General features: G+C 41.5%; 1 protein-coding gene across 3 annotated transcripts in view; it reads left to right on the top strand.

Moving 5' to 3' along the window:
* The window catches only part of NTNG1 (netrin G1), a 160,130-nt gene that overhangs the window by 66,800 nt on the left and 67,753 nt on the right, over positions 1-25,577 (top strand). For all 3 annotated transcript variants that reach the window (XM_075508222.1, XM_075508224.1, XM_075508223.1), the window contains exon 3: positions 637-1,277. In XM_075508222.1, coding sequence (XP_075364337.1) covers positions 637-1,277 — 641 coding nt within the window. The remainder of the gene's footprint in view (positions 1-636; positions 1,278-25,577) is intronic.

Genomic DNA, 25,577 nt, shown 5'->3' with positions numbered 1-25,577 from the left:
AGCTGGCAGAGCACTGTTTTTCTAATGGCTTTTGGTGGCGAGTGTAAATGTTTTAAGGCAAGCCAGTGCTAAGCTGGGAACACAGTTAAGCATGACAAATTTCATGCCCGGGTGAAAGGAAACTTGTAGGTGTACTGGGTACTGGTTCATAGTGAGTACATATGGGCTGCACGGCTGACCTCAAAACACTTGCCCTAAAAATTACTTCTTTTGTGAACGGAGCTCTTGAGGAACGTACTTGTTTTAAAAAGAAATTCTCTTTGCCTGCTGCATCTTTCTAGGAAGAGTCAGAGTTACCAAGCTATTAGAGACTTGCTTACTGTTCTTGGTGTTTTGTGACTCAGTCGCTGGTCCGAGTCATTCAGGGTAAATAAACTCTTTTCTTTCTCTAAAATATACTAAGAAAAATGCTTATGTTACAGAAGCATGGGTGCTGTATATGTGTGTGTTTGTACATTTAGTTCAACAGGTAAAATAGCCAGGATAAATCTCATTAAGATAAAGGTATTCCTTGCAAGCATTTGTGTTTTCTTTCTTGATTTCAGTCCTGGAGAAAAAGCAGCAGTTCTCCTGTGCCAGACAAGAAACATCTCTATATGTCACAGTCACCTATACCACTGCTTTGCTCTTTTCCAGGGGAATCCCTATATGTGCAATAATGAATGTGATGCGAGTACCCAAGAACTGGCTCATCCTCCGGAACTGATGTTCGATCTCGAAGGAAGACATCCCTCCACATTTTGGCAGTCCACGACTTGGAAGGATTATCCAAAGCCTCTTCATGTTAATATTACGCTCTCCTGGAACAAAACCATTGAGCTGACAGATAACATAGTTATCACTTTTGAATCTGGCCGTCCAGACCAAATGATCCTGGAGAAATCGCTCGACTATGGACGAACATGGCAGCCCTACCAATACTATGCCACGGACTGCTTAGATGCTTTCCACATGGATCCAAAATCAGTGAGGGATTTATCGCAGCACACAGTACTAGAAATCATTTGCACAGAGGAATACTCTACTGGGTACATGACAAATAGTAAAATAATCCACTTTGAAATCAAAGATAGATTTGCTTTTTTTGCTGGACCTCGGCTTCATAACATGGCTTCTCTTTATGGCCAGCTTGACACAACCAAGAAGTTAAGAGATTTCTTTACCATCACGGATCTGAGGATAAGACTGCTTAGGCCAGGAACTGGAGAAATATATGTAGATGAGCAACACCTGGCACGCTACTTTTATGCAATTTCAGACATAAGGGTATACGGAAGGTAAGATAATATATACCTTTAGAAACAGGCATGTATGTTTGGTTTTAGAGGTTATTGAAAACTGTTTATGTCCCCAAACATGACGACATTTTCTGCCGAGACATGTTCTTTGGAAATCTGGATCAGCTGAAGTCTGTTTCTGGTCATACGAGAAGTTTCTGACTCAGTGGCACAAAGTCCTGGGTGTTCACTGTCACTAGCCTGGGATCTTAAGCCCTAGGTCTCATGAGCAGGATGATATTAACAGTTTCTTACATTGACCCAGGAATTCACCCTGGCATTAAGACATGTTCTGCTTTTTTACAGTTGGAGCCTCATCTGATGGCAGTTAACTAAAAAGAGAGATTCTGTTTTATCATTTGACTTTTTCAGGCCTTTAATGTAAGCTGTGATTGATACAGCAGCCCTTGCACAGACCCTTCCCACTAGGTCCAGCTATGAACTGCCTGTGAACAAGGAAGGCAGCAGAGGTTAGAGTCCATTCCTTGTACTTTAATTAGCTATGAAATGCAGTGAAGCTGACGTAAAATGGAGAACAACAACAGTGTTTTGGAGAGACTGATTTGAATATAACAAAGATGATTACTCAGCTGGGTTCAAGACAAATACTCCCTCTGGGCCAAGCAGTTGCTGGTATCAGGTGCCATAGTCCCAAAAATAATAACTGTGCAATGACATTCCTATCAGGAAATTTTCTTCCCAACTCAAACTAGCAATTGACTGATGACCTCAGACAGGAGGGTGACACCCTTTACATGTGTCTTGGATGCCAATTGGGTCAGAAGAAATAAATGGGACCTTCTCTATTAGCAATTCACTCACCTCTCTCATGTACCTTTTCCTTCTGCTCTGTTTCTTCTATAGAGAGTTCAAATCTTCCTTTTTAAAAACCTTTTTTCTTTAAGAGATGCTAAGAATCAAAACGAACAGAAAAGCTGATGTGTCTTGGAAGGCCAGGCCATTTTTTGCAGACACAGGACTGAGTGAAAAATAATAGAGACAGTGATGATATAAAACACTGGTGACTATATTTTTATTACTCCTGTAGTGAGTTTGCCATTTTCTACCTCTTTTATACAAGCCTTTCATGTTCATAAGCATTTCCATATTGCAAAAATCGATATATAAAATCAAAATAGAATCAAATTACTGTGATGTAATCTATTGAAAAATATTCCTCCAGCTTTATAGAATCATAGAATCACAGAAGCATTAAGGTTGGAAAAGACCTCTAAGATCATCTAGTCCGACCATCAACCCAATACCTCTATGCCTACTAAACCATGTCCCAAAGTGCCATGCCTACACATTTTTTGAACTCCTCCAGGGATGGTGACTCCACCACCTCTCTGGGCAGCCTGTTCCAATGCTTGACCACCCTTTCAATAAAGAAATTTTTCCTAATATCCAATCTAAACCTCTCCTGATGCAACTTGAGGCCATTTCCTCTTGTCCTATCCCTTTGTTACCTGGGAGAAGAGACCGACCCCCACCTCTCTACAACCTCCTTTCAGGTAGTTGTAGAGAGCAATAAGGTCTCCCCTCAGCCTCCTTTTCTCCAGGCTAAACAACCCCAGTTCCCTCAGCCGCTCCTTATCAGACTTGTGCTCCAGACCCTTCACCAGCTTCGTTGCCCTTCTCTGGACACACTTGAGCACCTCAATGTCTCTCTTGTAGTGGGGGGCCCAAAACTGAACACAGTATTCGAGGTGCGGCCTCACCAGTGCTGAGTACAGGGGCACAATCACTTCCCTACTCCTGCTGGCCACGCTATTTTTGATACAAGCCAGGATGCTGGTGGCTTTTTTGACCCCCTGGGCACACTGCTGGCTCATATTCAGGCGGCTGTCAACAAACACCCCCAGGTCCTTCTCTGCTGGGCAGCTTTCCAGCCACGCTTCCCCAAGCCTGTAGTGTTGCATGGGGTTGTTGTGACCCAAGTGCAGGACCTTGCACTTGGCCTTGTTAAACCTCATACTATTGGCCTCGGCCCATCGATCCAGCCTGGCCAGGTCCCTCTGGAGAGCCTGCCTACCCTCAAGCAGATCAACACTCCCACACAACTTGGTGTCATCTGCAAACTTACTGAGGGTGCACTCGATCTCCTCATCCAGACCCTTGATAAAGGTATTAAACAGAACTGGCCCCAATACTGAGCCCTGGGGAACACCGCTTGTGACTGGCCGCCAACTGGATTTAACTCCGTTCACCACAACTCTCTGGGCTCGGCCATCCAGCCAGTTTTCTACCCAGTGAAGAGTATACCCGCCTAAGCCATGAGCAGCCAGCTTCTCTAGGAGAATGCTGAGTGCTTTATATAATGCTTAGTCCTTTATATAACGCGCTTCTCTAGGAGAATGCTATATCCTTTATATAATGCTTATATAAAGGAAGAATTGATGCCACGTACAGACTTGAATGCATAAGCGCTTTTGCAGTGCTGATACATTTTTATATGACATCAGAATACATTTCTTAGGACCGTAGATTTAGCATGTAGTTACAATCTTCTGTGTCCACACCAAATACATACGCATACATACAGACTCACTACTTGGACATGTGAAAGTGTAAGATAAATGTTGCTGTTTTAAGAATACTTATTGTAGCTCTCATTAGTTAGATTGTAAATTATTTTTCAGAAGCCTCTTGAGAGGGCTAAGTGGATCATGGACAGCTTAAGATACTGTTTAAAATAGTTTAGTAACATTAGCCTCAGTATATAAAAAAAATAACACATATGTTCTATTTAATGTGTATCCTTTCTCCATTGGGCCCCACATAGGTTAGCTCTACAGAGGAATCATATCAAAGCTCAGGATTTGAAGATCTTTATGCTTTAAGGAAAAGCTGCTCCCCTTCTGAAAACCCATTTGGAGCTTAGTCTGACTTCAATTAGACTATCAGTACTTTATCAAAGAAAGCATCTGAAGGATTAAAAAAGAGTGCATTGCATGCAAATTAGAAACAGAAACCTTCCGAGCACATCTGGGCCACGGCAATCTTGTGAAAAATTATCTGTAAAAATGAAGCGTGACTGTACCAAGAACTTATCTGATGCTGATGCTTGTTGTCTAAATGCTGCAGTAATTGGACACATGCTTTAAAAGAAATATCTGATGTTTAATAGTATCTCACTAGATTAGATTCATGTGAATTCTTATCATTCTTCTGCTAATGAGAAGAACAGCTCTTTAGGGATTTGGTGGCCTTTCCTTCAATATGTGGTGAGCCCTCCTTGTCAAAGAATTTATGGGCTTGCTTACTGCTAAGTAGCTGTAGGGCTGCAGTACGCAGCCCCCAATTATTTAGTCGCACCAAAGGTAACTTGCAATATGTCCGCTGTCACGCCATTTTAGGTATTTTTGGTCTCCTACCAGAAACCTTATGGGGCCCTGGTGAAGACACTCCAAACTGGCATTACGGTTATGGGCCCTGGCATGCCCTGAGCATGGGAACCCGATGGAGGGGAGCAAGGGTTACCAGGGGGTTTGTGCCACTGTTTCTGATTCAGCTGAGCTTTCCAGCTGTTGCAGTTAATTTAGGATGTTAACTGGAAATTAAGTTACAACTTTTTTTTTTTTTTTTCCTACAATTTTTCATATTCTGGGCTTTGAGACCTAGACCTTTATATACATTTATTAAAGCTAGACTAGACTGTTCCATGAGGACAGGATACAAAGGGACATTACCAAGGAGCTTGACCTGTGGTGGATGAGTGATGCTAGCAGACACATTTTAAAGCTAGTCCTTTTACTGAAAAGCTAACCTGTAGGTTAAATATAGTTAAAATCACCAAAGCTCATAACGGCATATTTCTAAAGGCAGCATAAAATGTAATTTGTTTCACGCTGTATTTTAAGGATCAATGACAGTGAAAAGCATCTATCTTAAAGCTGCCATATTTAATATACAAGATGCTGAAGTGGTTAATACTTCACAATGAATTATAGACAGGAGATTTGCCCACTTAATATAGGGTTTGTTTTGACATTGCTTTGCATTTTGGTGTGAAATAAGACTGATGTAGGTTCCATTAGAGATGAAAGCCTGTGTACTCTCCATGAATGCATTACCTCCTCTATTACCACCTGTTTATTCATCTTCAATTTACCTCTTCCATTGTGTATTTATTAAGATGATGGAGAAAAGGAAACGTGGCTGTTAGCAATTTCAGCAATCCCATTGTGCACACATTATTCAAGAAACCTAATAATCCACATGAACTAATTCTGACTTACTGATAGTCTGCTTCACTAAATCAGGGTGATTTTTTTCTAGTGAATAATGGACAATGTAGTGTGCCAGTACCTTAATTAAAGAGAGCCTCTCTTAGTCTTGATCTCATTTTAATTTACAGGGTAATACTACAATAATATCACTAATGGAAGGTACATTAAAGGGCATCAAGTAGCATTAACTGTATTAAATTATGGCACTTGTGTTAATTAACTGCTGAAGCAAGATGGTCCTAACGGCTAGAAAGGTCGACTAATGCATAAATAAAGTCTTCTGGGATGGGAAACTAAGAAAGAGCAGACATTTTTCCCCTCGTCTGGCCTTGCTGCAGAGAATCAGAGGGTGTCCTGCATGGTAACCTCGGGAAGGTTTCTCTCGCTTCGCTGCCTGCAGAGGTGGCCTGGACTGTCTGCGAGCTCTGCCTGTCTTCGATTCCACGTGAAGGACAGTCCTGGCAGCGACCTGTGAGGCACAGCTCCCTTTTAAAACTTTTTTTTTTGGTAGAAGGTCACTAAAATGCTGATAATAATTCCTTTGAAGTCAAGCAAAAGGTTCCTAGCAGATTTTGGATCAGGCTGCTAAAGGTTTAACCATGTTCATTCCAAAGTATTTTTGATCAAGTGTTATATTGTCAGTGATGTGTCCATTTACACACTGTAAATTAACTGTAATTCGGGATGCTAGTAAAAAAGCATTGCCCCAGTGGGTGACAGAATGACTAGCTGGCTGAAACAAAGGATCTTATTGCTTTTGGGTGATTAGGTTTTGATCTAAGAGCCACCAGTTTCCTTCTGACACCAGAATATCCAGCCTCTGTACAATGTTATTAAGCCCTTTGGAATCTATTTTTATACTCTTCTCGCCTTGAAGCTTCTGTATTTAAGCCCCAGGGTTTTCTGACCTGTCTCAGCTACGGTTGCAGTTCCAACAGCAATAGAAACCGCTAACTCGCAGTACGCAACTGAGAAGTATCCTCAGTTTTACCAGTTTCTTGCTCTCACGTTCTCTCATCTAAATTTAAATCCATCTCAGAATCTGAATAAATTACTCTGAAGGAAAGCCTGTTTGCTGCTTGGGGCACTGGGGCTTTTTTGTCTTTTTAGTCAGCCTGCCCCTCCTGCCTCCTGAACCCCTCAGCATTGCTGTGGTGGATTGGGGGTAGGTGCGTGCCCCTCCTCTTAAAAAGAGCTCATCTGCCCCGCTGAGTCGGGCGTTTGCACTGCAGCCTGCAGCGGACGCTCACACCGCGACGGCTGCGTTGTACCAGGTTTCGTCCTCTGGCTTATTCTACAGATCCATTCTACGGATGGATTAATTGGATTAAATCTGTATGTTGCTCTGGCATACACTTGACAACGCTGTGATAATATCCCTCTGTAATTTACCCAAAAGCAGAACTTTGCCCTAGGGAAGTGGTAATATATAGAAGTGCTTTAGTTTTATTTATAATAGAAAATGTTTTCATTAATGTTCAGCTCGGAAGCAGACCATCAATATGAAGATATGTATGCTTCAAGCTTTTAAGGAGACAGCTGAATACCATTCTTGTTTCTAGTATTTATTTACCATACTTGAATACTCTTTGTTTTACGAGAACACTTGCATAAGCAGCTTGCTCTCCTTTGAGATTTTCACTAGTATTTGGAGGGAATCTAGCAGTTTCTCCAATTAAATTATGAACTCATTAGAGAACAGGAAAGAAAAAAGAAATGTATGTATTTAAGAGGACGTCAATTTATCTTTAACTCCCAAGTGCAATTAGCTTTTTTAATATGTCACTAAGGAAAATAGTCTTTCATTTTCTGTAAACAAATCTAGGATCATAGCAATTGAAATAATTAAATGGTCACTGTGTTTATTCACACATGAGCAGTCTCCAATGGCTTACTCAGTACAGGTGTTCTGGGTGGGTTTTACTCCTGCCCATGTTCAAATAATACTGGTTTCCACCCTCTATCCTGGTGACACAAGTCCTGTCCATCAGCTCAGAGTGGTCTCACTCTTGTAGTGACTGGAAGGGGAGCAGAACATTAGAGTCTGGATGGCTGACTAGGTCTCTAATTCTGCTGTACACTTTTGAAACTAGGGGGTTTAAATCACCAGGTTTCACTCACCACCTTTGCTCATTAGCATTTGATCATCTTTTCTTGGCTCGTTTTGCAAGATGTCAAGTATTTCCGTACTGATCTCCCCCAGCTGTCTTTCAAGGAAGCTCAGTATCATGCAGGATCAGGGTGTTTGAGGAGAGGCAGCAAGCCTTTTTGTAGTATTATTCATTTTGCCATTGAATATTAAAGGAGTAGAGATGAAACTCCTGATGAAAGAAATGAGAATTTTTCTTTCTGTATTACTTTGTATGCTGAAAAGCTATCTAAAGAGCCTTTCTGAATAAATTCAGTGATTCCAATATCTTGCAGAAACTTTGTTTCCTTTAAGCTTTTAATTTCAAAAGCGTTCAATTTAATGCAAACACTGAAATAAGCTTAAGGATCTCCTGGATCACATATACAAATGATTCCTGGCACAGGGATGTCCTTCAGGTTGAAGTTAAAGCTGGAGTCGTAGAACATATTATCATCTTAAAAGTTTAAAAATTTCCAACAGTAACATGAACTACCAACTTGTAGGGGGTTTTTTTTCTTTTGGTTTTTTTTTAATTTAACATTCTGATCCCTTCCACAAGTACCAGCGTGGTGAGATCGCCTGCCGTTAGTTTTGTCCGTCTCAGTACCTAATTACACGTGCTTAGGATCTGATTTTTCCTGGCTACTCCTCACGTGTGAAGTGCCTCAGAAGGTAGTAGTTGAACCCAGAATATCCACATGCTTTCTCTTGACACAGGTGATGTTTCTCTCTCTCTGTTAATCTTTTTTGTTAGTTGTAATAAATGAGCCATCATTCAGCTGTGATTTAGGGAAATATTTGAAATGAAGAGAGTTAACTTTGCTGCCTTTCCTCTTATTTCCCTCTAGTACAGTGCCATAGTAAATGCTGTGTATCACTCCCTATATGTTATGAGAAGTTAAAAGACCAGACTTGATACTAGTTTCAGATGCCATCCTGTAGGTCAGGATTAATTTCAGTGAAGTTACCCATATTAAACTGATGAGTTTCAAATGTGTTCACATAGGAGGAGTGAGGGAAAACAAGTTATGGAGGGAAGGGGGGACAGAAGGAAGGAAAGAAAGAAAGGAGGGAGGACAGAGGTAAGGAGGCTGTCTCAGCTTGTGTTTAAAAGAAATGAGAAAAAAACCCCACACCTCTCACTCTTTTCATCCTCTCTTATCTTCATATAATAAGGCTGATGTAAAGCAGGACAGTTCTGCTAAGTCCTGTGATACAGTCACACGGAGACACCTATTGAGAAAACTGGAAAGTGAATTAGTAAAGGTCAAGGTCTAATAGTCTCATTACATGGGGGCTGTGAGAACCCTTCCTCTCCTTCACTCTTGAGTCTGTCTCTGGGATTAATGGGCCTCAGCAGTACTAGTGCACAAAGGGAATCATCATGGCTCTTACTTGATCGCAGTGGGCTGTAGTGCAAATGAGTCGGCACCAAAGATCCTCAGTAAAACACAGGTAAAACGTCTTCTTAACTGGGCTGAACAACAGGGTAAGTTTTCAACACTGCTGTAATTCTGTTTCCATAGAATATAATCTTGTTCATGGAAAAGTAAGAAAAGAGCTACAGAAAGAAATGGCAATGTTGTGAATGTGGCAGGCAGTAATATGGTCAGGGAAAAGGAGACGAGGGGGTTATGCTGCAGGTAGCATTCCCAAGAGAAAGTCTGGCTTCCGACGCATTCAGGAAAACATAATGTGAGCTGCAGCCCTTTGCAGGACAACGCGCTGTGTCCTGGTTAGATTCGTGGGACATGGTAGAAATGAAAGGATGCTGAATGGCAAGAGGCATCCTAATGACATGAGGAGGGAGCAGGAACTGGAGAACTTCTTGATATACTACCACTCCTGTGTGAGACCACCTTTAATTTTTGCAGCACATCGAGTCCTTGGAGCGTTAGAGTCTGTCTGTGAACAACATCTGGTTGCTTACACAACAGTTCATCCAGACTTCTAAGCACGTAGCAATTAATAAAAAGGAATGATTGGTATGACTTTTATGCTGGAAATGCTGCCATACTCTCGAGTAACATAGCTGTACTTCACTGACGATTATTTTGACATTTCTGGGGTGATGACCACTGTTTTAAAATGAGCCTAAAAACAAACAAAAAGATTCCAGGAAGAGGCTGATAATCCATGGCTTCATACTGGGGGTTAAGACTGATCAGGCCTTGGGACATACTGTGGATAATGCAATACATATGGTACATACACATGCCCATATCCCAGTGCTGGAGGGCAGTTTTCTAAAGTTATGCTCTTTCTTTGAACCCTTGAGTCTATCCTCTGACTTTGATGTTTGGCAAATGTCAATAGTTGTCTGCTTCTTCCTTGTAAACTCCCTGAAAGACCTTGTGATTCTTTTCATTTTCACCCCTAAATCCATTTCTGCCTTTATGGGAGCTATGCAGAGTGTCTTTCTTCTCTGCCATGCAGTATCCCCGCTTCCACCCTCTCTAGATGTGTGTGGGCCTGTAATTGGAGCCAGTATCTGATATATTAAGATTTATAAAGTACTTTGAAATACACTTAAGAAAGATCGGTAGAGAAGCACAATGGATTGTTATAATCTGTCCTCCCTGCACCATCACTCATAAAACAGGCATGTAACGGGAGTACTGCTACAAATGTTAATGATAGCGATGTTGTCCCGATGACAGAGGGACATGGTGGTTCATGTTTAACTGCCATCAGTATTTCTGCTACGCTGCACATTAAACCTATTAACAACCAAAAAGATAAAATTTGATTACAATAAGGGTATATACATTGAGATGTGCGTCTTCACACTCAACTAATTAGTTGCCATCGACTGTTTTCACTTTGCTCGGTGACATGTGGTATATAAATCATTACAATATGTTAAATGCAAATGGTTGGTAATAGGGTAACCATCTGCTCACTGTTGGAAAGTTAGCAGAGGAATATAGTAAGCTGTACTTCTAATAATGATGCTAAACTCACATCCCTGAAATACCAAATAGCTAAAAACAGCTGCCTCCACTAATGCCAACATTACTAATACGTCTCTTACCCTTTTCATTTTCAGAAGTAAACCACATATTGTAAGAGGTAATTTTGTTCTTCAGCATGAACTTGACTTCAAGGCTAGAGTCTGTACAGCAATGTGAACCGCCGTGTCTCAGAGCCTGATCTTTTTCTTAGATTGTGATGAGTGCTTTTGAAGAGCCAATAAATAATCATGCTGCCCACTCTTCTCGGGACATCTTTTCATCCACAAATATAATTAAACTCTCTTCCTCCCCTAACCCCGGCCGCCAGGCCCTTTTTCAGGGATGACATTATTTTGTGATAGATAGTTGGCACATTACTGTCTGGTAACGTATTATGCTAGAGACCATCGAAGGGTGCCTTCCATCTAATAACCTACCATGCCCTGTGAGCGTTAAAGATCACACTGCAAAGAGGGATCAATTATTTTGCCACAGACATGTATTATCAGGGGCTGTCACATACCCTCATAACGAGCATTTCTGGATACCCAAGAGACGAAGTAATGCATTGGAAAATTAGTAGTGGGACGAGTGAAGGACTGCCTGCCAAAGTTGAGGCTGTGCCTTCAAGCTAGAGCAGCTCCTTCTCTCCTTACCCATTCAGTCATGTGCTGGTCAGGGTCACTATCATAGTGCTGATGTGCTGGCTCCCCCATGAGTAATATATTGCATTATTGCCTATCAGAGAGATTAATATGTTCCCGTACTGAATTCCCAAGACGTGGCTCTCAGCATTAAAGAAGCTGAGGAATTAATTCGGCTCCCACTGTCTGAATGGAAAAGTAGTTTGCGATTTCATCAAAGTCAGATGCTAGTGCTGCCGTGGCCTTCTTAAGCCACGTTGGGAGGGAGGGTTTGGTGGTTATTTGGGGGGTTACATCTGGCATGGCAGTGTCTGATTTAAGATTGTGCTTCCAGGGAAGCACCTGCAGGGGAAGAGGCTGCAGGAGAGCTCATTAGCCTGGTGGTTTCTCAGCCCCAGGATGAATTACAGAATAAGATGCTTGCTCTACAGGGTCTCAGAAACCTGCGGCTTTGTGTAAGTGTGCTGTCCTGCAAAGCTTTCCAGGTTTAAAAAAATGTTACAGGGAGACATTTTTGTGCTAACACATTTTCCTTTGTTGCCTTGCAAGAAAAGAAGCGCTGGCTGAAGGCTGCACACATTTGGCGACTCCATTTTGATTCACAGTGAACACTTGCCTGTTTCAAAATGGGGTGTCTGCACTTTAAAGTTATCTGGAGCATTTATAGGCAGAGCTGGTGTGATGAGCAGCACTTTATAATACCTCAAAGGCACGGTGCCAGAGCTGGGAATTTGATAAGCCGGGGTCCTGAATTGGATTCCAGCAATGGCCACAAGTTTTAGGAAGCTCTCATTTGAAATTGCAAGCAGGGGAAAAAACAGGATTCTTTCTCTTTAATTGCATTAGTGTTATTGAACTGAAGCATTGCTTCAGTTCCCAGAACACTTTATATATATTTTAATGCAAGTTACTAGAGACAGAACGGTTGCAGGACCATTTATTGTTTCTGACTTTTATATTTGGTAAAACTGATTTTACTCATTTTCTCATTTAACTCCCTTGTGCATTAAGAGTCTTTAGACTTTGGGATGGTGTTTACTGAAGTCGTCATAAACATAGTAATTTTAACTTCTTTGATTTGGTAATGCTTCTGTAGTGCTTTTGTTTAGGCCTGTTCAGAAAAGCCAGGCCAAGCCACATGAACATGAGCTGGAGTCCAGGAACCTCTGGTAGCCTTTTCTGCAGGAGAGGGAACATGACATTCATTCCCTCAGTAGCTGATCCTTTAGTTTTTATTTGATGTCTGCTGCTAGCGTTCACTGCGACTCAAATGTCCTGGTCATCTGATGCTTCCCATCTGTTGTTTTGGGGGGAGAGGGAGGGTCATTTGAGAGGTTTGGGGTTTTTTAACCTCACTTACCTTGGCTGTATTTTTATAGCTTCATCACATTTTAATTGGCTCTAGATCTTCTTATTGTATTTATTGAACTGTGGGCCACTTCTTCCTTTACTTCGAGCTAGGGGTGTTGATTTTGCCATGTAAGCACAACCAGGAATTGACTTGGAAGAAAACATTTCAAAAAATTACCATTCCTGCCCCCCAGTTAGAACACAGCAGGTCCTGCGACCTTCTTCACCGCCGGGGGAGCAGAGCCAGCGGGAACAAGGTGCAGCGATGGCAGCTGGGACAGGGGACAGAGCTGCAATGCGAGAAGGCATCCGTTTTGTCGGTGACCCACTTTGGGAAACCCTCCTTCCCTCCTCCCACACCCTGCATACCTCCAGCTGCTCCTTTCTCACTGTCTTTGCTTCTCTTTTCGGTGATCATCACTCCTTCAGTTGTGTCGCATGGGGAGTCGCTGCCCGTGTGGCTCAAAGAAGGAATGGAAACCTTCGGCAGGAACATCTCAATTTACAATGAAAAAGTAAACCTATTATACTTTGTCAAAGCAGAAAATTGCTTATCATTTAACAAGCTTCATTAAAGATACTGTGCTTATGGAACCATGCCTCCCTTCCTTTGAATGCCCCTGAAATAATTCTTCCAGCAGGACAGCAAAACAGCAAGGAGCCAGTTACATTTTTAATCATTTGTGTCCCACAGGAATTGCAGTCTGCCAGCAAGGGCAGTTCCTTCCCCTCTGCAACACAGGAGAAGAATTAAAAGATGGGAAGCTGTGGTTCCAGAATGGTGTGTTACAGTTATTAATGAGCTAAAGATCAAACAATCTGAGTGTCATTAACTGCTAATATTGTGCTACTGAAAATGTTTAACCCAATCCATAGCTAGACCTGGGGGGAAGGGGGGGGAAGGGGATTTCATCCCCCGTTTCCATTTGTTTTTTCCTGAATGGTGAATGGGGAGTGGAGAAACAGTTGGATGAAAGGAATAGGGAAAAGTAAAATAACATTTAATTTCTCCTCTACTGTACGTATCTCAAAAGAAAGTTTCAACAGTGTAGAATCCTTACACACCCAAACCAGTTTGCATCATTTTACTTTCTCATCAGGCAGATCAGTTAGTCACTGCAGGAATAACCCTCAATGTGGTGATTCTTTTCTGAGATTCATCCTTTCAGGTAGATGACTGCAACAGCCTCAGTTCTGACATGTACAAATATCTCATGTTTTAGACTTGATGTCTTAAAATATACATCTGGAATTTTGTTTTTTACAGATACAGAGTCACTATATTGAGAGATCAGATTCTGAAATCTCTCTTCATTCCAATGGCTACTTTTGGAGACTAATGCAGACTTTGGATTTTGTGGTCTATACATTTGTTCATCTGTTAACGCTTCATAAAATATACATGCTTTAAATAGGAGAGATGCAGGAGAGCGATACCACCAGAATGAAAAAGTGTTATGTGTCTTGATTCCAAAAGCAGGTGAAATATATACTTTTAACGTAGTTCACTGGTCTCCTCACTGTACAGTCATACCCAGGTTTTGACTAACAAATGCACAATTAGCGTGTGGCTGACATTCAGCCTGCCTGTGAATTGTGGAGAGGAGGTACACCTAGCTGAAGCTGAAAAGCTCCAAAGGCTTCATACAAAGAGCATCATGTTAGATTTTTAGAGGCATTTGGCATTTAAAATGAAACCACCTAAAGGTGGTTTAGTGCTGGCTCTTGGAAAAAAATGGGGATTTTGTAAATTTTGACTGTGTTTTATTATACCAGGACTTTTGAAAAATCTCTTGCACGTATTAGGACCACCAAAAAAAGGGCTTACTCCCAGAGAGAAGATTCTGCAATTGAAAATGAGCTGAGTGTATGCTGTAACAGGAGAGGGGCCTTTTGGAGTGTTGTGCAAATATTGCTGCAATGCAAACACAACTCATAGAACATAAAGTCCAGTCTCAATGCTCTGTATAAAGGAGCTTCCTCCTCATTCCTAACACATAAAATGTGTACTTTTTTATATCCTTATAAGCTTAGCACATTTTAAAAGAAACCAGGTTTGAAAATTTAGCTGCTGTAACTACATTAGGCAGACAGGACGGGGAAAGAATTGCCGTGAGGCATAGGGGAGACTTCATCCGAAGAGAGTTGCGGGCAGCAGCCCAGGGCACTTGTCCGTCCTGCCTTGCAGCCGCGGGAGCAGGTGCCAATAACATGGAGAGGGGGCGGCTGTTTTGTCACGGGTGTTACTGGAGTTCGCAGTCTGCAGTGCATGCATCTCAAGAGAAGCCTGTCACAGCCTAAGACTTTTTTCCTTATTTTATCAAGTTCTTTATCTTCAGAGGTAGGTCAGCATCTGAAAACCCAGAGATTATCATGAAGGGGTAAAACGGGAGTGGTTTGCATAGAAAAAAAAAGGAATAAAAATGTTGTATTCTAAAAGCTCCGTTCAACTTCGGTTACAAGAAGCTTGGACAGGTGCCAGAAGCTTGTTCCCTTTGTGATATGATTATATGGCCACTAAGTCATTTGGTTCAGTCAATTTGCTGTATATCATGATAAATCTGTATATAGCAGAAAATCCACAAAGTTCTGCCCTTTTCCTCTCCTGAGGTTTTCTGCCCAACATGAAAGCAGAGAACAGCTTGAACAAGATCTGAGGGCACTTCTGAGTCCTGTGTAATGCTCCCCTCCTGGCTTGTGTAGGTCAACAGGAGGAGATGCTGAGCAGGCATGAGAAGAGATGAGGAAAGACGATGAGCAGTAACGGTGGGGACAGGAGGTCATGGCTGCTGTGGGCACCATCCTGAATCCCAGTGGAGCTGTCTCCTTCCTTCTCTGCAACTCTCTCAGTGTCTGAGAGAGAGAACACAGCGCAAAAACATATCAGAAACAAACACTAACTCCTTCATCCCCAGCAGTACTGCTTACAAAAATATTTCCTAATAAAGTGGCCATTATTCTTTTCTTCTTGGTTTTTTTATTTGCATAATTCAGGAGGTTTCTGATAATTATGCCTAAGTTTATTACGGATAAAGCTCTGTGTCACGCGAGAGTTCTTGTTAGGATCCTCGCAGGGCACCTTCTCTCTTCCTGCTCGTCAGGTCTTCAGGACAAATCCCTCTTCTTCTTTTCAATGGATGGCAACTCACTCTCTCAGTGTGCAAACAAAAAACAATTCGTAAGCGGTCTCCTTAAGTCCATGCCCTGAAGAATGCTTTAACGCAAGGAAGCTGTTTTTCACCATTTGACTGTCTATGCCCCAAACAGGATCCTGTCCAGTCTCGCTAGATCTATTCCTAGTAATAAGCTGCTGCTTGAGAAGTAGATGCTGCTAGACATCCCTGTATTAATGACTTTTTTTAAAAAAATTATGTTCTTTACCTGCATCTATTAGTTCTCTAGCATTGTTCATAGAGCTATGTATTATATTTATTTATTTATATATATATATATATATATATATATATATGCATACATTTTACTTCTAGATTAGCTCAAACATTCTTTGAGAACAGAAACAGCCTGTACGTTTTCCATTGGAGTTTGAGTCTGAGGAAGTCTACTTGACATTTCAGGGAAAACTGAAAAGTTTGTATAGGATTTTAAAAGCTACGTTATGCAAGATGGAATTGCAAAGGTTTGTTCTTCAGTATAAACATATACTGATTGTTTTTGTCAGCAGTATTTCGTAATTTGTTTTCCCCTATGACAGTCTTACATTATTCATAACTTGCAATCTATTCCTTAAATTTTCAGTTATAGGAGTTTCCTGGTGGGGGTCGCAGAATATGAAGGGAAGTATTGATCCGAAACATTTGAAATATAAATGAAGTTGTTTAGTTCTTCTGGTACATGGAATATTATAGTCACTGGATCAAATTCGACCTCCCAGCATGTCTGTTTTCATAGACAACAAAAACATGTTCCCGACCCCTCAGTGGACAGTGTAGCTCATCTCTAGCCTCTGTCTGAACACTCTTCGATTTACCCAGTATTTGTTAAAAACAAACATGAATAATAAATGTTTCAGTGCACTTGAAGGCCAAAAGCAATCACTATTTTATTCTAGTCTGACATTAGGTCAGAATCTTAAGACTTTGCTTTGAAACTACTGGTCCTTTGTCACTTAAACTTATGGAATAATATCAAAGCAGTATCATCAACCCCATTTCACAGAGAAAGACGTACGCACAGTCTCTTGTCCCATGTCACGTGAGTTGGGGGCTAGGGCAAGTATTAAACCCGGTGGCAGACCTGTTTTGGCACGGGGGGAAAACCAGTCAGCGTTAGCGGTACCGCGACAGGCAGGCGTACGTGCATGTCCATACGTGTCTCCTGCTCGCTGCTCCAAGGCCAATGCCAGAGGCCAGGTCTCCTCTCCCTTTCCCCATCTGAGGTCTAAGAGCTCCTTTCCATCTGCATCTGACAAGTGAATAGCATTGCTTAGCTCTGGCCACCCACGTCTGAGAAGACCAGGTCATCTGTTAGGAGTCATGCCCACGGACCATCTATTAATTTACTACATTCAGATTTTTCTTTGGTAACAAGCCAGTAAATTTGACTCATGATATCATCTATCTCAAGCTTTCTAATACTAAACAGCATTTGTAATTTTCCCGTCTTTGTATAATTCCACTGACTTTAATAAAGCATAACAAAATGTTTGCAGAATCTAGTCAATTTAATGACTTCAAGATAACAATAATGTGTCTATAATTGAACAGTAATCATATGGTATTTTTGAAAAAGAAAACAAGCTTTCTCTACATGAAGTCAGCAATTGAAATACAGTAGGTGAAAGAAGAATTGTTTTCCCAAATTAAAAAGAAAAGATACAGTTAGAACTTTATTTCCTGAACCATTTAAAATTAGTCCCAGCAAATAATTTCATTGTGCTGTGTTGTTATACCAACAGGGTTAGCGATAAGATGACTCAATAGCTCTTTTTCAGTATCTGAGTTAGCTATAGGATACTAAGTTGCTTTTGGCATACTTCAAACCCTATGCACAGACACAAACCGCTCACTTTTCGTCTAGTTTTCTTCAGCAGGAGAAAGGATTAGTATTTTTGAAGTGTAAGTTCTTCACAGAAGAAAATTCTGTCAGGGATGGCCAAAAGTATCTTCAGAATTCAACCCACATTAATAAATACTTTTGACTAATTTTTTTGAAAACTCAAAAAAGGTATGATTTTTCCTTTGGAAATATTTTTGTTCAAAAAATTGTCAAAAATAATTTCTAAAAAGGCATTTAAAACCTGAAAATAAAACTACACATTTCATTTGACAGAAATGATTTCCCCCGCCCCCAGTTTTTTTCAGCTCAGTCAGTGAACTGAAAAATCAATTATTCGCACAGCGCTACTGGCAAATAATTCTTATCGTAATAATTCCAGAGGGAATTATTCCATGACAAGGAGCTTATATTGTATGGAATTTAAAAGTTAAAAAATTGAGGCTAGCATGATAAACAATGAGAAATGTTCTGTTTGGGTTTCTCACTTTTCTCTTTCAAATTATGATCTCCAAACAAGATGAAAAACTAAAAGAGAAAAAGGAAAAAAGAGAAACAAAAAAAGATCTATATCTTTTCATGTGGATTTGGAGTATCTGTTTTGGTAATGAGCAGCAGCCAATTCTCAATTACTTTAGGTGGAGCTGTGAGGCCTAAGCATTTTGAAAATCAACCCTAATGAAACGCAAGAAAACACCAGAAGAAAACCACTTTTGAAATATTTAGTCAGCTTCGTTTGCTCTGAACAGTTCTTTATGCGCCCTTGACTTTGACAGTTTATTCATTAATACCTCGGAACACACTCCAGAAAAGAATATAGCTGCCGCATGCCTTATAATTATCCCTAAAGTTCCAGTTCAGCAAGATGATTTTTTGAAAAGAGATCAATTAACCTGCCCTCGTAGTAAGTGCGTTCTGCTCCTTAGCCTTTCTGAGAAGCAGCAAACGGAGGGGCCGTCAGGACCCAGCAGCGAAGGCGGCTGGGACGCCGATGCTCGCGCGCACAGCACCCTGCCTGGTGCTTCTCTCTTTCTGGTAGCGAAGGCAGTGCTGCGGGGGGGAGAGAGGTGGTTGAAAGTCCTTAAACTCAGGTATTACTACAAGGAATATCAGCGATAACCAGCAGAACAGCAAAACACGGGGCGGGGAACAGCAGGACACAGTTTACCTGCGTAAAAAGGTGCCCTTCAGAGTGGTCGCAGCGATGACTCTTGGGCAGTGGCTCCTGTGCAGATGAGGACCAAGGTGTAAGGCTGAAAAGAGGAATATTAAGCTACTTCTCAGAATTAAGTGTTAGTTTTGGGCTAGGCTGTGTATTCACAATTCAAAAATATTTTACATACTTATCATTTAAAAATATCTACCACGAGGACAGGCCGCTAAATCATATGCCAAAAGTTTTCATGTCTGGATTCTCAGGATTCTCAAATAGAACAACTTGAATTACATTTCTGCTACGCCCTCGCTTATCCCAGTGGTTTTCCTAAATGTCCAGTCAGGGCCTAGACATCTCATGGCGATACTGAAAATTAAAGTGTGCTTTTATCAACAGCTCTTTACCTTTCCCCCACACGTCTCCTATAAAACAAGACAGATAAGAGAAAGCAAGTCTGATTTTGAAGTACATGTCCTTTTAAAGCACTTAAGTCCTGGGCTTTTCAGGGACTGTTAGGTTGCGTGTAACGGTATTTATTAACAGAACTTAACTGGAAGGAGAACTCAGCCTTTGTTCTTTCTGTGTGCTTTATTGCTGGTTGTGCGTATTGGGGGTACACCTGGAGCAAAAGGTGGCCAACATATGTAGCAAAAAAACCCAAGGATCTGTTCAATATTCCTTTTCTCTTTGGAGAAAAGTCCGACTTCTTTCTGGCAGTTTTTAAAGAGAGGTGAGTGGGGTCTCCTGATCAGCTGCCCAAAGCTTCCCTGCTGTCTGCTACCCCTTGCTCCGACCCTGCCGCCCCGTCCCGCCCCGCGTGGCTCCAGCCGCCGCAGGAGCCTGCCCAGCCGGCTGTTTCGTAGGAGCCACCGTGGGCTGCGTTGAACCAGCTGCTCTGGCAGGGTCGGACGACCTCCGTAAACGATTCTGCTTTGCATTTGCTTTTCGCTGAGTTACGGCTCATTTTCTTCTTGGAAACAAATCTTTCCCTGGCCTCTGTGTTTGTTTGGAAGGGAGGTGGAAGTCTCCTTAGGGCTTTGATGTGTAAAATCCTCTCACCTACGGACATAAACTTAACAAGAGGGCTTAAAAGCAGAGCTGGTCACAGCAGATGCCTATCAGAGAGCGAGCAGGGGAGAAGGTTCCTCGCTGAATCCTGATACCAGGACCCACAGAAAGGCCTTTCCTGTTACTGACTGCAGTAGGAACAGGACCGAGCTATTCACGGCGTTAAAGCTATCGGAGAGGTCTCACTTTTTCAAGTGAAACCTGGTGTCCAAGAGCGGACGTACGTGGGCTAGGCTATTCTGCACCTCTTCTGTGCCTACGTGCGGGGATCCCGCCCTAACGGCCGCTGCGGCGGCACGGGAGCCAGTCCCGGCTGAGCGCAAAGGGACGCGCAGCGAGGACGGCGGCGGCGGCGCGCTCCTGCACTGACGCAGGGCTCACCTCCACGGCTCCTCCCAGCAATATTTCCCAGAGTAGCGCAAGGCATATTTTCTTTCCCTCGGAGGCAACCCGTTACAGCCCATACCCCGCTCTTCTGTATATACCATCCCTGCAGCAGTAACTACTAGGGGCACATTCGAGCCTTTAAATGAGTCCACAGGAGGTCTCTTAAACAGAAATACTTTAAAATCTTTTGAAAAGAGCAGCAGATGTACCGCTTCACAGAACTGGTTTCCCTGGTGTCAAATTCTGTGCGCGCCATGGATATTTTTATGCTGCTTTTCTCTATTATAGTTCTCCAAAAGTTATTGAAATCAGTATGAAATTAACCTTGCTTGTTTCTCATGTAGCAGAAGCGTTGCTCCCCTGACAATGGCTCATGAAAATACTTTATTCCCTACTGTGACACAATAGGTGCTACATCCTTAGTCTTTCTCCAAGCTTAAAGGTATTTCTGCTCTGGCCAGGTCTGCCCAACATTAATCGTGGACACAAATTTGTAACCGCTCACTTGGGCTGTCGTCACATGCGAGAATAAAATTTTTCCCATTGCAGAGAGTTAAGCAACATTTTTGAATGGTATTGCAAGCATGTCCACTCGGATGGTAATTTAATGACCACGATTTTAGACCTCCCACACAACAAATTGTTCCTTTTCAGTGTTGTGCTGGGAAAAAGAATTCAGGGTACCAGCTGGCAGCTGATACTGTGAAATACTACTTACAAATAAAGACAGGAAGTTTGGTGTAATCGCTAGCATCTTAGAGCAGCTTTCTTGGGATTGCTGCTGAGCAGATGTAAGACTGGTATTAATTAAATTAAACCCAGAAAAATGGGTCTCTCAATAAACTTAAAAGTGGTGATGCAAATTAACACAAAAATGTCAGGAATTTCAAATCTAATGTTCAGATTTGTATCGGGAGAAAAAAGAGAAGAAACAGTGACTCCTAAAGACTTTTTAACTGTCATGTTTAAATTTGTAAGCTATGAAACTTTGCAGTGACATATTGCTGCACCTTTCATCGGAGGTTTGTGTGTCACATTCTTAACGATCTAGCAGGTTGTGGCACAGACTTTTACAACTGCTGTGATATAGTGGTTAAATTCTGCCTGGTGGTGTTATAGTGATTAAAATAGAAGGTGTGTCTAGGGTATCCGTTGGTGTGCATTGACTTGCTGATAATGACTTACTGCCCAATGGATGGCTGGCAAAATAAGGCTGGCTAAGCAGGACGTTGGACAGCAGCGAAAAAAAATTAAAATAACAAAAACTTTGCTTCCTTAATATCCTGATGGCAATGAGCAGCAGCCCAGTCTCAGCCAGCATACTCCTTAACTTTTTTGCACCATCAGACAGACAATGACAAGGTACTGCCAAACAGATTGCGTTATTCCAGCTGCTGGAGGGAGAGCTGCATTCTTTTCCCAGTAGCCCTTCTCTCTCTGATGTATAACAGCATGAGCAGCTGAGGAGATGTTTTGGTTTTTACCCTTTCCTAGTTTTTCTTGACATTTAGAACAAACCAGTTAAAACACATGTGATATATCATGACAGCTCAGAACACCTAAACTGTGTAGTACCTCTGCGACACACGTGCTTCCCACTCTCCCATGCCATCAACGTATGCAAGAGATGGGTTGCTATGTGAAGTACAGCGATTTAGTAGGTGAGACCAAGTGATTCCAGTGAGAAAGAAGGGAAATGTCTAATGGCAGAGAAGGGAAAAGAGGGACTAATTGTAACGCTGATGTACTTAGAGTTTACATCTGCTGCTTTTTCTCCATTCTTCAGTGGTAGTCTGGGAACCTACCAAAACAATCACTAGTGTTAAATGATCAGTTGGTAGCACTGGAAGAAACTGTCGTTGTTCATCTTCACCTTCGGAAGAGATTCTGCTTCCTCTCTGGGAGCGACATGACTGCCGTGGTCCCCAGTTTTGGCATCCTTCAGGCAGATAATAAAAGCTTCCTATTTCTGAGGTTAAAGATTAGAGCAAAACAGATGCACGTGAACAGTGTAAAATACCAGCATCCTACCTTCTCAGCAGTCATGTGCCTAAAAGCACATCACACCTGGGCTCCTTATCCTCCACTGATGCCCAGTTTCTATCCCATGCCTGTTCAAGATCTCGGGCCTGCCATTTAAAATGATAAAAACATTATCTGCCATTATCTAAAAATACAGCCACCGAGCCTAGGATAATATGAATGAAAGCTGGAAACAAATTAGGCCACATTTCAGACAGTGTGAACTAACATAATTTCATTGATTCTAGTGGAGCCAGATGGATTTATATCAGCTAAGAATCTGGCAAACTGTGTTCACGGGTGAAATTATTTGCGGAACATGCTGCTGGCAAACTCTAGCAGATTTTATAGCCGCTCTCTTTATTGACACATTTCCATGAAAACTAATATATCTGAAGAAAAGGCAAAACTGAGTGTTTGGGAAGGGGATGGAAGTTAGTTCTCTACAGCAGCCAACAGCAGCTATATTTTCAGACAGATTTATTTCAGCTTTAACACTTAGAGAATGTGAAATGAAAATTAGAAAAAGCATTTGGCCATTCCACTTGGCTAGGTGTATCTAAGTATTTAATATTAAGGATAGGTGTTTTTTTATGTGGTCAACTGAAATAACTCGGACTCAGAATTTGCTGCTCTGTTCCACTAGGTATAAGGATTGTTGGATTATTTTTAGACTTTGGACCTAAGAGACTGAAGTAAGTCTGAAAATTTTCAGATCTGTTGGTCTGTAACATTTTTTATCTAGCCAAGAGATCAGAACAGTTTCAAATGCTTAAATACTGCAGTGTTTGTAAGAGGTTACTGCCTCCTCCTTTCTATGTTTGTGTTCTGAGTGTTGCTGATCTAGTCTGTAAACATTTGCAGTTGCCTCTGTTTGTCTGGAAGGGTGTCATCTAGTAAACTACTGCATTTCAGAAATATTTCCAGTTACGGGCAAGGTAAGGTTGCCTGTGGCCCTCTGTCTGAAAGGGGAAGGGGGGAAGGAGCGGCGAAGCCAAAAGGACCTGCCCCACTAACGTTTGGCTTCCAAAGGAAGACAGTATGCATCTATCAGACAGCCTACTCATCAGATACAGGATGAGATACACAAATCGATCGGTAGCGATCCTGTAGTTCTTGTTTGTATTGACCAGCATTTAACTTGACGGTAGTTCCCATTTAAATAATCAGAATATATAGAAATGTTTACTAGTATGTGAACATAATAAATCTTATAAACATGTTAATATTTAAATTCAGCGCTTGTGTACTCTTATTGTTGGGCTGGCTTAGCGCAAACAGTGGGCAATTCCATGCCCTGCACACCTTCTGTGAGTCTTGGAAAGTCCTGGCTCCTGTGGGAAGGGGAATTATGCTGCCCTTTTGGATTTTGTTTTCTTTTTTAATTTCAAGCTCTCCAAACTGCTTGGAAGTAGGCCACTGAGAAAGCAAAGCAAACATGCTCTCTGTGCCTGGGTATTGCTGTTCCCCACTAGATATATTATATTCAGCTGAGGGAGAATAAGAAGCTATTTTCCCCAATTTTCCATACTGCCTGTGGGAATCTAATTCAATTTCCTCCCAAATTTAGCAGTGAAAACTAAACAGTGAAATAAAGTTGAAGAGGCTTCTGTAAATCTCTGGATTCTAAGGTACTAAGGTGCAGCAGGATTACTGAGAGCAGGTTAAACTTCTTTTCTAGCCACAAAGCTACTTACAGATTTAAGAAGCTTAAAAACCTGATCCAACATTAGTCCTTGCTTTGCAAATGGAAGAATAATATATCTACCTATACAAAGTTATATTTGTTATTATTGAATTTTTTTATCCTTTATTATTGATGTAGCCCCATTCCACAAAGGAATCTTCTTTTTTTGGTGGGAGATAATGATGTATTACATAAATTCAGGGAAGGGCACAGGGAAAAAGACTGGTGACCAAATGAGTTTCCAGAAATAAACAAATGAAAGAAAGGACTCGTATTTCATTACTCTCCCTACAGTGGCTACATTTTACCAGCAGACCACGGGGGTCTGACGCATAACTTCCCGAACAAGATGTAGTGCCTTTTTTGGTCTTGGATTCTGTACAGCAACATGGACCTGAGATATTCATATGGCTCAAAAAATACTGAATAAAAACCAGAATTTACTTTTCTGCTTCACGTGAGCTGGAACATTTGTTCAGCAGACCTACTTGCAGCCAGAAACCCATGCCATTTTCTGGTTGCCAACTGTCCTTAGTTTTTTTGACCCTTTTAGCTCAGAACTTCTTCAGATGGGTAGTCCCTGCAGTGAGCGCTGGTAGCCTAGATTGCAGTAATTATCTTGTTACCTCTTTTATGTGTGTGTTCTCACTGTCTGTTCCATCCTTGCAGAAATAAATTGGCCAGCAATCATTTTATTTCTTCACAATAGTGTCCTTTATACTTGTTTTCATCCCCACAAAATCTGCTTCAATAGTAAAGCTGTGTAGACGTCTATTAAGCTTTGGAAATTAGGATAAGGACCAGCATACTTTGGGGTTTTTGACATGACATGGAAAAATCCTATGATATAATGAATAATAATACTCAGCAGACATGATGCTTCTGAGACTGTAGGCCTCTCTGAAAAGGTGTTCCACTTGTTAGAGAAATTTAAAGGAAAAACAGACTTATTAAGTATTTTCATGATGTTTACCTTGTACATTCAATGGTACAAGAGTTTTGTCACGTACTTGTACAGACAGTTTCTCAAATTATGGTGAATTTATCTCAAAGTGTCAAAAAAAAAAAAAAAAAAGATGTAAAACCTCAAAAATTAGCGATTCAGATGCAAAGCTGGTTTTATCCCAAATATTTCGTGGTGTATTTAACTTTTGCTTTCTCAACCTACATCTCTTCCTCCTTCATGGCTGAGGTATCACTTAAAATGTATTTGCAACGTGGAATTTTCATCTTTGTCTACGTTATAATAGAAAACTAACTCTCACTGGTGAAGCTGCCTTGAGGTCATTGGTAAGCTTGAGAGGCATAACATAGATGACAGCCTTAACACATTTGATGTCGTGCTAAACAGAGCCAAGTCCTTTAGGACAACTGTAACAAGGTGCTGGGAGTAGTTGCTAGCAGTGGGGCAAGCTGACTAAGGCTCCTAACGTTGCTAAGTGTTTTCAAATGCCTAATTAAAACTGTGCGGGATGGTATTTTATGTTGTGTGTGGACCACGTCGTGTAGGCGGTAACGTGAAGAGCAAACATGCCGACTCCTGCGCAAGTTCAGGCTTTGCTTACCTGGGAGCAGAGAGCTGACCCGTGGCACGTAAAAGTGAAGAGCCCATGCAGAGGGCTTACAAGCTGGTTTTAAGTTGCTTTTCTAAACTTT

This window comes from Mycteria americana, chromosome 7, assembly GCF_035582795.1.
Source record: "Mycteria americana isolate JAX WOST 10 ecotype Jacksonville Zoo and Gardens chromosome 7, USCA_MyAme_1.0, whole genome shotgun sequence".
Classification (NCBI taxonomy): Eukaryota; Metazoa; Chordata; class Aves; order Ciconiiformes; family Ciconiidae; genus Mycteria; species Mycteria americana.
This window is presented reverse-complemented; position numbering and strand designations above follow the sequence as displayed.